Source organism: Rana temporaria, chromosome 7 (genome assembly GCF_905171775.1).
Source record: "Rana temporaria chromosome 7, aRanTem1.1, whole genome shotgun sequence".
NCBI lineage: Eukaryota > Metazoa > Chordata > Amphibia > Anura > Ranidae > Rana > Rana temporaria.
The window spans coordinates 83,009,098-83,022,264 of record NC_053495.1 but is presented as its reverse complement, the minus strand read 5'-3'; the positions used below and the strand labels follow the sequence as shown (position 1 = coordinate 83,022,264).

The following is a 13,167-nucleotide window of genomic DNA, read 5'->3' as shown; positions in this document are numbered from 1 at the left end:
GGCTCATCCCTACTCGTGACATCAAGCTGATTGTCCGATAGGTCCCCACATCTACAAATGTATACTGTCCTCCCTGGCCTGTGTGGAGATTTTTTGTATTACGTAGTTTAATGTGAGAAATCCTGGGCGTAGGAATAGATCTTGCACGCACCCATGAATATAATTGTGCAGTATTATACATGACTATTAGTGGGGGTTCTGCTATTTTATACGGTCACTCATTTGTGTTCTTTTGTTTGTCTTTACTTACAGTTTTACTTTATTTTATGTCCTGGTCATGCTTGCTATTCCATATGGGATTTATTTTTTAGCGATTCCTTTTCAATTTTGCTTTCAGGTTGACATCCTGAGCAATCCATTACAATAAATAAACTGGTCCTATAATTTTGGCAAGCTTCACTTCACTTCTCATCTTTTCCGTCACTCTTCCCTAATTTCCTTCCCCTTCTTATCTCTTCCTGTTTTCCTTCCCCCCTCCCCCTCTACCCGTTATTCTCCTTTTCGTTCATTTCCCTTCCCAAGACAAGAATAATGAGGCGAGACATACTACTCACACATGTGTAATATATACACACACGTGTTTTTACACAATACTCTCTCTCTCTCTATATATATATATACATACATACACACACACACACACACATACATATATATTACACACATGCACGTGCTCTTTACTACAAATATTATGATTTGTTCCGTTTTGTTTTTCGGTTGCCTTTTTTCTAGTTCACTTTAACATTTTATGGGTACTTTTTAAGAGTGCCTCCTTCTCAATCACATGCTTTGGTCTGAATTTCTTTGTGGTCACAGGGGATAACAATCATTAATTTGTTGATTGGAATCTTCATCACCACCTCTTTGGCCACATGATCAGTGGTAAAAGAGTATATATTCAATATCCATTTCTGTGTTTGTTAGCTATGATTAAGCACTAAGTTATAGTGAGAAACGCGTCAGATTTCTGTGGCTTGTGACACGGTCTTTACAATAAAAGCAACATCTTTTTGGAGTGCGGCTGTCCAGACTTTTCCCTTCATTTGCATCAGCTGTGATTTTTTTTTTTAAGCAGATGATTAGAGCCTGAGGCTCCAAAAAAAGGGTGGGCTCGGGGCACAGAGCACTGCGCCCGAGCCCACCCAGTTGTGTAACAATACCAAATATTTGCTATGGTCTTCCTGCTTCTCCTCCCGGGCCAATCGGGTCATAGGACTCCTAAGGTTAGGTCACTGATGTCCGCTGTCCATCTCCTGCACAGGGAGGGGTCATTTTGTTTGCCGCCCCCCAAAACATTGAGCACCAGCCGCTGCTGCAATGGGGACACTAGTTCTGGTGACATTTCAGGATTACCTCACTTCGTAGGATTCCCACTTTCGGCTATGGAACTGGAAGTGAAGCGAAATCTCCTCAAAAATGCCACAGGTGGCAAAAAAAAAAAAAAAAAACCCTGGCAAGTATTATACACCTCCCTTACTTTATCAAAAATAAAACGTTTTGCCTTTAGTTTTACTTTGTAGAAGCCGATTAGTTACTATGTACATCTGCTCCAGTTTTAGCGACTTCCCCCAATAGAATGGCATGTTTCCTTGCAGAGCACTGCATAGACACAGGCTGGGTTTTATTTTCAGAAGCTAATATACTTCAATAATACTCACATGGCCCTGTACAGCATTCTGGGTCGATGCTAATACTGCAAGAAACTCAGCGTCAGTAGAAGTTGTATAGTTTCCGTGTGAAACGTCAACATTCGAGCCTTGGTGGTTTTCACTGACTGACAACTCTGAGAAGTCACGATGTAAGCTTGCTTCTGGTCTCTGATTTGTACTGGTGACATGTTCACAAACGTTCCGTGGAAAACTAGCACCCACTTTCTGAGGAGGCCACGTGTCCCCACTAGCAATTAGAGGTGGTGGCTGTCCAGCTGCTACACCACTACCCACATAACAGGGGTCTGACAAAGACTGACCACTTCTACACAACGTATGCTCCCAGGGGCTGCTACACTGTAAATGTACACGTTGCCCTTCATAAAAGTGACCCCCCTCGAAACACACAGTATTTCCGCCTATTCCTTGAGGCGGAATTGAGGTTATGGTAGGTGCCCCAATAAAGACGTGTATTCTACTCCCGTCAGTCATATTTGTTGTCTGTATGGCGTTTGTTCCTAAACCGCCCCGCTTTGACCCCCCATAGTCGTTCCGTAAGTTAGCAATTTTCCACGCCCCCATTTAACGGACAGGCGACAGAAACCGGAAACTGTACACCCGCCATATTTAAATCTGGAAACGCCGAACAAAACGTAAAAATAACACGAATGCGCTAAACGTATACATTACCTGATAGGGGGCGCTCTTCTATTTCCCCGCACACGTAAAGTGGAGCGACCACGGAGTCTGCGCAGGATAGTTGTGGCTGTTGCCAAGAGAACGGAGTCAGCGGTGTTAGCTGCTAGGCGAAAGAGTCGGGAACGTACCCGCCTGTTGTCGAGGAAATATGGTAAGGTTATCAATGTGTGATTAAGAAAAATGCCTCTACACACTACCAGTTAGGGGTTGTCCAGAATAACACGATGCTATAGTTTACCAGTTGTAGCTATTTCCCCTGGCAGTCTGTTACATATAGATAGATCTTTGTGATAGTAAGAAACAAATGCTATTTTAGTCTCATGGTGTGTTAGCAGAATGAAGTGTTTCCATGTGTGGCAGTGACGGCAGCTCCTCTGAAAAGCAATCCAAGCACAGATCAGTTTTCAAAGGTGTTTTGACAGGTGGTGAGGAGTTATGCCCGGTACACACGATCCGATTATCGGACGAATGATCGTCCGTTTTTTTTTTTTTGTATGCTAATCTCACGTCGAATCTGATGAGTTTACTAAAGTCATGAAAATTCTTGTACGGCAGAATAAAAAATCGGAAGTGATGTCATGTGTTGTAATGCATTTGTATTGCATTTTCGAACGACAGCTGTACTGATTATACGAAAATCGGACGATCTGGCATCGTACGAAAAAAAAATTCATGCACGTCCGATAAATAAAATAGGATGAACTGTCCCGATCGGCTCTCGGAAGCGCTGTACTAATGATCCGATTATCGTACGATCGTTTCGAAAGCGGCATTTTTCGTACGATTTTCGGATCGTGTGTAGGGGGCATAAGGGTGGGCTCACCCCGCAGATCAGAAAATGTCTCACCGCCTGTGATTAGCGATGAGCAGTGTAAGCTTCCTGGCGGGCTTGGGCACGTGGAGCTGCAAACAAGCCTGAGCCAACCCTTAGTGAGGAGGCAATATGTTGCCTCCTCATTGCCTGATTTAACCTGTTAATTGCTGTACCACCGCACCACAATCGTGTGCATTGCACGCAATTGGGGGGTGGTTGCAGAATATACCCATTAAACTACATTAGTCACGACATGCTGTTTGTTTTGCCAAGGCCGCGTATATTGCCATTGCACCCACGGCATGTCTACAGCTGTGAGAAGCTGTATGTTTAGTGTTCAGGTAGGCGGTCGAGAGGCAGTAAAACTGCAGCTCTACCACCTGATTTTACTGCCCTTGGCCACATGTGTGAAGGAGCCCTAAAGGGTCACCATACACCTTACAATCTAACCGTGGATTTTAGATTCAGCAAGCCATGAAATATTGGGACTGACCTACCTACCTTATCTATATTTAACCCAGCCACCTGCACTACATGTTTGGTGATAGATGTTAAAGGAGATTGTAATGTGTGTGGTAAGCTTTAGGCTAACCATACATAGTGCCATATAACCGCTGCACAATCGACTTTAGATCTACCAAAACTATATAATATGAAGGCCTGCTTAAAGCGGTGGTAAACTCATGCACATTTAAAAAAAAAAAAAAAAAAGCTACCTGCAAGTTAATAGAATAATGTGCCAGTATGCACCACATACTAACACATTGTGACATATTTACCTATAAGCGGAGGTCCCACTAAAAAAAAAAAAAAATTAAAAGCCAGCAGCTACAAATACAGCAGCTGCTGACTTTTAATATATGAACACTTACCGCCATTCTCGGTGAGGGAATCGGGAAATGAAGCGTTGCGGCTTCACTTCCCAGTTCCCTACTGTGCATTCGTAAATTGCGCTGCGCGTCTTCACTGGTTCCCGCTGTGTTCTGGGAGCTGTGTGTCTCCCAGAAGACAGCGGGGGGTACAGAGTAGGCGCCAGAAGTGGCGTAGATCACCAAGGTCATCTATGCCAGGAAGTGGGAGCAAATGCCTGTATTAGAAAGGTATCTGCTCTCCCCTGAAAAGTGCCAAATGTGACACCGGAGGTGGGGAGGATTCCAAAAAGCAGAAGTTAAATTTTTAGGGTGGAACTCCACTTTAAAATGAAGCCCTCCAGCAGAACGCTGTCACCTCTATTGAGGCTTCCATCTTCACCTGGTCTGCCTTTCATCTTCACCCTGGTTTGCAGGCTTGAATGGCCAAGCCGCTATGACATCACTCCCACGCATGCTCACAGGAGTCACGGCCACAGCACAGAGCTCTGAAGGAAAGGCACATGGCATGAATAACACCGTATATCTTCTAAATGGTACACGTTTAGTAGATATTCCTTGTACCTACAGGTAGGCTTTATTATAAGCTTATCTGTAGGTACAAGTATCCCAGCAGTGTTTACTATCACTTTACCCACTTCAGTACAGGGCACATTCATCCTCTTCCTGCCCAGGCCAATTTTCAGCTTTCAGTGCTCTCACACTTTGAATGACAATTGCGCACTGTACCAATATGAAATTTTTTATCATTTTTTTTGGAGACGGAGCTTTCTTTTGGTGGTATTTATTCACCACTGGGTTTTTTATTGTTTGCTAAACAAACAAAATAAGACAGAAAATTGAAAAAAAAAATGTTTGTCTTAGTTTCTGTTATAAAAAAAGTAATTTTTCTTCTTCACTGATGTGCGCTTATAAGGCTGCGCTGATGGGCACTGATAACCTGCACTGATTGTCACTAGCAGAACTTGACCGACTTGCCTGTTATCAGCTTTCCTTTGCTCACACAGAGACCGCGTGTGAGCAAAGAAAGCAATGCCGATAGCCGGTAAGTCTGTTTATGTATGAACAGCTGTGATTGGCCTTTTCCCCCGATCTGTAAACAGATGTGTCCTAAGGACACAGCAGTCAAGGAGCACGCCCCAGGGGGCACGTGGGAGGATGTTCATGGACATCCTCCCAGAACTGGAAGTTAATGCTGTAGCCGTCTTTTGGCTATAGCGTGGGTGAGAACCAGTTAAAATGGTATTAACCCCAAAAGTATATTTATTACAATGCAGCTTAACAATCCTTAGATGTGATGGCTGCATTAGTTTTCTTTTTTTAGGCTTCCTTTCCTTTATTTTCATCTGGTGTTCGTTCAGGTAAGTTTATTGTTTTCCCCTAATCGTCTTTCAGGACAGCCACCTGAGAGACCTTGGCTCCTTCCCTCTGTAGGAAACACAGCGCCAGCCTTCTATAAATTTCCTCCTCCCCTGCTGGCTCCTCAGTTATTTGTGTTTCCTCCAGAGGGGAGACACCAGCAGGAACCTGCCAGGGAGGCTCAGGCAAGACTGTCCAGAAAGGGAGCAGAGGCGTCCTGGGACAAACAGGTTACTAACCTGTCAGACGTTGGCCACCCTCGCATCCCTGAGCGCAGGTGTAGGTCGAGGGGGCTCCATTTCATCACCGAGTGCGGTGAGAGGAGGTGCGCAAGCCAGCCGTCCCATACCGCAGCATGTGTATGGCAGCTCGGGATGGGGATTCCAAGGCGCAGCCACGCCGGGTATCGGGACCGCGCGTTGCAGAGGGCAGGTGACGTCATTCCGGCAACGGGGGCGTGCACTTCCGGGGTCACGGCTTCCGGTTCCGGCCGCGTACTATGAAATGGAGCCAGGCAGAGGCTGGAGGAGCTGCACATGCTGTAGAGACAGCATAACGCACCCTGGTGACACGGAGAATGTCTTAAGCGAAGGGAAGAGAGCCTGCTCCAGCAGAGACCAGCTCCAGCCATGCAAAGGTAAGGGGAACCTAGGGTGGATCTCCCCAAGCCTGAACCCACCACCCCTCCTCCCGCCCCAAGGGAAAAGAAAGGGTGGGGGGTAGCCAAGTCCCTCAGTGTCAGAGGGTAATGCATGGGGCCCCTAGTGAGGTAGAGAGAGAGAGAGAGAGAGACTTGTAAAAGCGCAACACATGCGAACTGAATCGCCTCTGGGCGCTGTATCCATTTCATGGGTAAGGAACCCCTTGACCTCAGAAGAGATGGGTTTTAATCTTTCTCCTGAAGGCCAAGTGGTCCGACTCCAGTAGGATGGTGGTTGGTAGTGCATTCCACAGGCGGGGTCCTTGGACTGCAAATTTTCGATCTCCTTTGGACTTGTATCTGGCTTTGGGTATCTGGAGGAAGTTTTGATTGGTGGATCCCAGAATGCGATTGGGGTTGTGGGCTTTTATTTTTTCGCATAGATATTGGGGGGGCGTTGCCTTGAATACACTTATGTATTAGGCAGAGTGCCTTGAAAGTGATTCTGTCTTTTACTGGCAACCAATGAAGGGATCTCAGTGAAGGTGAGATTGATTCCCATGTTTTTTTCCCAGTCACTAGTCGAGCGGCCGTATTTTGAACGACTTGCAGACGAGTGATTTGGTATTTGGGGAGTCCTAGATAGAGGGCATTTGCGTAGTCGAGTCTGGAATTGATGATTGTTCCCACTACGACTGCAATGTCCTCCTTCGGGATAAAGGGCGTGAGTCTGCGTAGTAGGCGCAGCAGATGGTGGGATCCGCTGACTACTGACCCTATTTGTGCATCCATTGTCATGTAGGTATCGAAAATGACTCTGAGACTTTTGACTTTGGTGCTGGGGGTGATAGTTTTACCCAGAATGGGTGGGGGAGTCCATGTTGATGCAGGGTGATTTTTCTGGTTAGCGTGAAACAGGAGAAGTTCTGTTTTCGAACCATTGAGTTTAAGATAACTGTTTGTCATCCAGTTATCTATTATGCCGCATACACACCATCACTTTATGTGATGAAAAAAAAACGACATTTTCTGTGAAGTAAAAAATTACCTTTTTGAAACTTAAATTTTCAAAGCCGAAGTTGCCTACACACCATCGTTTTTCTCACAATGTTCCAGCAAAGCGAGGTTACGTTCTCACCACTTTTTCCATTGAAGCTCGCTTCTGGGCATGCGCGGGTGTAAAAACGTCTTTTTAAACAACGTTTTTTGCTACACACGGTCAATTTCTGTGAAGTAAAAACCGACGTTTTGAAAAACGACACATAAAATTGAAGCATGTTTCAATTTTTTTTGGTCGTTTTATACAAGACATAAAACAACGTTTTCCCCCACACACCGTCAATTAAAGTGACGTGTGTACGGGGCATTAGAGTGAGGCATTTCTCTACTAGTCCAAGAGAATGATCCTTTTTGTTGCAGATGCGGAAATACAGTTGTGTGTCGTCTGCATAAGAGTGATAAAGTAACTTCTGGTTACTGATGATTTCAAAGAGAGGGCGAAGATAGATATTAAACAATACGGGTGATAAGGGAGATCCCTGAGGGACTCCGCATGACACCGTACGTTTTTCAGAAGTGAAAGACCCCAGTTTCACTATTTGTGATCGGTTTTCCAAGAAGGAGGAGAACCAGGGTAAAACACCTTCAGCGACTCCGGCTACTTCAGCTAGCCTAGCAAGTAGTAGTCCATGGTCTACAGTGTCAAAAGCCGCGCTTAGGTCCAGCAGTATCAGGAGACAAGATTCTCCTTCGTCTGCGGCCTCTAGAGCGTCATCCCATATTTTGAGCAGCGCCGTTTCTGTTCCGTGACCCGGACGGAAGCCTGATTGAAACGGATCGAGTAATTTATGGGTGTCTAAATGCAGTTGCAGCTGTTGTACAACTACTTTCTCCATTACCTTGGAGAAGACATTTAGGCCAGGTTCACACCTATGCGAATTGAGTGCGGTTTAAACCGCATCTAATTCGCAGGACATTTCAAAATACATTGTTTTCAATGAGGCTGGTTCACATATGTGCGATGCATCCGCACTGCGTATTGCCTCCAAACCGCATGCGGTTTTTATGTCTTGCGGTACGGCTCAGGTGCGAATTCAGTCCCATTATCTTCTATGGGTACGCATCTAATTCGCACATGTGTTCAGTTCTCTGCAGGAATTTCTCTCATTCAGCTCAATACAATTCTCCCCCACTCTCCTCTCACCCGGAACTTCTCCCAGGTCTCCAAATTCGCACCTGATCTGCAGCTAAACCGCAGTTGATCTGCAGAACACCCTCTAGAGAAATTCGCAACGAGAACGCAGCTCCAAAACGCAACGCACTAGTGTGATTCCGGCCTCAGAGCTGTTATGGGCCTCCGGTTGTTTGGGTCTTCGGGGTCGAGGGTAGTTTTTTTTAGAATTGGTTTTATTGTACCTTGTTTTAGCAAGGTGGGCACCATGCCCTCCTTGAATGATTGGTTTATGAGCTGCGTGATAGCTGGTGCCAGTATATCGGCACTTTCTTTCAGCAGTTTAGTGGGGATGATATCATTGGGCGCAGAGTCTTGATGATGTTTTTAGTGGCATCGATGGAAATGGGTTTTAGAGTGAATTTTGGTGATTGCTGCGGATTTATGTGGGTATTAGGTTTGTGATTTGGGGGGGAGTTGGTGACGGTTCCATTTTGCTGAATACTTTCACGAATTTTTTCAATTTTATTAATGAAATAATCCGATAATTTGTTGCAAAATTCTTGTGAATCAGAATTGGGGGCCTCTAAACAAGCTGGATTCATAGTCTGAGTGACCAGCTTGAAGAGTTCTCGGGGGCCGTTAAGGGCATTTGCGATGATGTTGGAGAAATTATTTTTTTTGGCCATGAAGATTTCTTTGTGATATTTCTTTGTTATTATCTTGTAAATGGTGTGGTTTTTATCTGAAGAGCACCTTTTCCACGCAGCTTCTGCTCTTCTACGCTCTTGTTTTAGCAACGTCAGCTGGTCATTAAACCAGCTGGAGTTATTTTTCCGGATGCAAGTTTTGCGTTTTGGTGCTACTAAGTCAGCTGACTGTAGTAGCGCCTTGAATATATGTTCCCAGTTATGGGATGGGGCATGGGACTGTACGAATGCAATTAGGATATGTAATGAAGATAAAGAGGGTTTGCTAAGGAACCGCAGAGATCATACATAGTAGACAAAACTTGTATATGTAAAAAAGTATAATTGAATTAACATTAATCATATAAACATACACATAGATAAAAACCATGATCAGATGAGATAATATATTTCACCATATGTGAGGTTACAGAATGGTGTATGCAGAGGGTCCAACATGTTTCGCCCTTCGGGCTTCTTCAGGGACAAAAATGCATACTATATAATCTATCTTTCTTTGTACCCTCACCCTACCTGTTAATTCCCTGTTCCCCTATCGACATCAGATTATATTCTTTTTAGATACTATTTTAACACAATCTGCCTCCATGTGCTCCCTAGTGTGACTAACGGACTGTCCATGACCTGTGCCGTATTTTGCTAATCCACCTAGCAATCCTTGACGGACACGCCTGGGAATCCCATGTGCGATCACCATTGAGGTACATATTTTGTTCAGGGCGTTTACCTGTTCACACAATGGCGGCAGACTTAGACAAACTGTAGCTTCATTTTCTGTTTACCTTTTTATTCAGTTTTTTTGTATACATCTTCAGTTTACCTGTTCCCATGTTAAATATGCTGACTCTTACAGTCTAAAAATTGCGGTTATGCCCGCAGAATGTCATTGATCTGTATAATATGCAAAACTGTTAAATGTACCATACGTGTTCTGTGGACTGATGAAACAAAATTAGAACTGTTTGGGCCCATGGATCAACGCTATGTTTGGAGGAGGAAGAACAAGGCCTATGATGAAAAGAACACCTTGCCTACTGTGAAGCATGGCGGGGGGTCAATCATGCTTTGGGGCCGTTTTCCTTTCTGCAGGTACAGGGAAGCTTCAGCATGTGCAAGGTACCATGAATTCTCTTCAGTACCAGGAGATATTGGATGACAATGTGATGCAGTCCGTCACAAACCTGAGGCTTGGGAGACGTTGGACCTTTCAACAAGACAATGATCCCAAGCATACCTCCAAGTCCACTACAGCATGGTTGCAGATTAAAGGCTGGAACATTTTGGAGTGGCCATCGCAGTCACCAGACTTAAATCCGATTGAGAACCTCTGGTGGGACTTAAAGAAAGCAGGTGCGCAAGCCTAAGAATGTGACTAAACTGGAGGCTTTTGCCCATGACGAATAGGCGAAGATACCCGTAGATCGCTGCAAGACACTTGTGTCAAGCTATGCTTCATGTTTAAAAGCTGTTATAACTGTAAAAGGATGTTGTACTAAGACTGAATGTCACTTGGGGGTTGAATAAAACTGATAATGATGTGAGCACAGAAAAGACATTTGTGGTTATTTCATTATAAATGTTATGTTATATTTGTCTGACCTACACGTGTCTCTTTGATTTAAAGCGGATGTGCGCTCAAAAAAAAATATTAAAAGCCAGCAGCTACAAATACTGCAGCTGCTGACTTTTAATATTAGGACACTTACCTGTCCTGGAGTCCAGCGGCGTCCGCAGCAGAGGACGAGCGATCAATCGTCACCTTGCTGCTCCCCCCTCCATCCACAGTGAGGGAACCAGGAAGTGAAGCGCTCCGGCTTCACTGCCCGGTTCCCTGCGCCCGCCGATTGGCTCACACGCTGTGTGCTGGGAGCCGAGTGTTCCCAGCACACAACGGGGGACGGACGGGATGTCAGGAAAAACCCGTCTTTTGCCCGTGACGTGTGGCCGGAAGTGGGTGCAAATACAGACAGGTATCTGCACCCCCCTCCCCCCTGAAAGGTGTCAAATGTGACAACGGAGGGGGGGGGGGTGCCGATCAACGCGACTTCACTTTAGGGTGGAGATCCGCTTTAATTGTAAGCAGGATGACTGATCAAAATCAATGTCAAACTGGCCAAAACAATCAATTTCAGTGGGGGTTGAATAATTTTGAATACAACTGTATTATCTCATGTGATCATGGTTTTCATCTATGTGTATGTTTATATGATTAATGTTAATTCAATTATACTTTTTTACATATACAAGTGGGGGTTGAATAATTTTGAATACAACTGTATTATCTCATGTGATCATGGTTTTCATCTATGTGTATGTTTATATGATTAATGTTAATTAAATTATACTTTTTTTACATATACAAGTTTTGTCTACTATGTATGATCTCTGCGGTTCCTTAGCAAACCCTCTATCTTCATTACATATCCTAATTGCATTCGTACAGTCCCATGCCCCATCCCATAACTGGGAACATATATTAATTTTTCTACCCGGGACGGTAATGCTTTTACCTTTTATCCCCATAGTATACTGTGCAAGCTCTATATGTACTATATATTTCTCTCTATGTAGTAGCGCCTTGTTGATGGCGTCAAGTGTTTCTGTGGCTGTTTGTTTTTAATTTGTTCCCTAGTGTTTTGAAGAGTTCCGAGTGGAGCTTCTTCTGAGATCTAGTCCAGCGAGTTGTCACCGGTTTTGTCGTTTTTTTTTTTTGGGCTGGCGTTTTTGGTTATTGTGAATTTGATGGCATGGTGATTGGTCCATGGTTGCGGCTCATTTCCCAGGACGTCAATTTCCAAATCTTGTTTGAAAATGAGATCGAGCGTATGGCCTGGGTATGAGTGGGGCCTTGTATTAGTTGCTGCAGACCTAATCCTTCCAGATGGTCGATGGAGGCGTCGGCTACGGGGTCCAGCGAGGAGTTGGCCCAGAGGTTGAAATCCCCAAGCACCAAAAGGTGTTTGATGTTTAGTAGGGTTGTCCCGATACCGATACCAAGTATTTGCGGGAGTACTTGTACTCCCGCAAATGCCCCCGATGCCTGAATAGAATACTTGCGCCCCCCCCCCCCACTACCGCGTTAATCAGCGTGCGGGGAACATTACAGGCAGCTTTCGTTTGAATAGCTGTATTCCCCGCCGTGCCGTGTATAGACACTCCCCCTTGCTCGGGATTGGACAGACCCGTCCAATCCCGAGCAAGGGGGAGTGTCTATACACGGCGCGGCAAGGAATGGGCAGCTATTTGCCTGTTGCCTGTAATGTTCCCCGCACGCTGATTAATGCGGCGGCGGCATCATCATCTACTAGGTATGGGGTACATGGCTGCAATATATGGGGGGACATGGCTGCAATATATGGGGGGACATGGCTGGATATATATGGGGGGACATGGCTGGATATATGTGGGGGGACATGGCTGCAATATGTGGGGGGACATGGCTGCAATATGTGGGGGGACATGGCTGGATATATGTGGGGGGACATGGCTGGATATATGTGGGGGGACATGGCTGGATATATGTGGGGGGACATGGCTGCGATATATGTGGGGGGACATGGCTGCGATATATGTGGGGGGACATGGCTGCAATATGTGGGGGGACATGGCTGGATATATGTGGGGGGACATGGCTGCAATATATGGGGGGACATGGCTGGATATATGTGGGGGGACACGGCTGGATATATGTGGGGGGACATGGCTGCATTTGGGGACATATTTTAAAAAAAAGTATCGGTATTTGGTATCGGCGAGTACATGAAAAAAAGTATCGGTACCTGTACTCGGTCCTAAAAAAGTGGTATCGGGACAACCCTAATGTTTAGGGTATATGAGGAGATGAATTCCGTCAACGACGTGAGAAGGTGCGTTTTTGGGCCTGGTGGTCTATAACAAAGTAGCATATGGACCGTATCTTGGGGATTTGTTTGCAGCTGCAGAGTGAGGCTTTCCATGAATGGAAGAGAGTTTTGAAGGACTGGTTTGGCGATCGAGAGGTGAGTCTTGTGGATCACCGCCAGGCCCCCCCCCTCTTTGCCCCACTCTGTTTTGCATTTGAATGCGATAATTTGCTGGCACCAATTCTGTTAGAATGGTGTTGCAGTCGGCTGTCAGCCAGCTTTCTGTGATGAAGAGGCAGTCTAGATCGTGTTGAAGGATGAAATCATAGATTTCTTGTCAGTGTTTTACTGCCGATCTTGTGTTGACCAAAGCGCATATTATGCGCTTGGGCTGGGGTACCTGCGCGTAGTTTTT

General features: G+C 45.3%; 1 protein-coding gene across 1 annotated transcript in view; it reads right to left on the bottom strand.

Annotated features, from left to right (window-relative positions):
• The window catches only part of SHLD2 (shieldin complex subunit 2), a 46,390-nt gene extending 44,157 nt beyond the window's left edge, over positions 1–2,233 (bottom strand). The window contains exon 1 of the mRNA XM_040359607.1: positions 1,659–2,233. Coding sequence (XP_040215541.1) covers positions 1,659–2,231 — 573 coding nt within the window. The 5' untranslated portion in view covers positions 2,232–2,233. The remainder of the gene's footprint in view (positions 1–1,658) is intronic.
• Between the last annotated feature and the right edge of the window lie 10,934 nt (positions 2,234–13,167).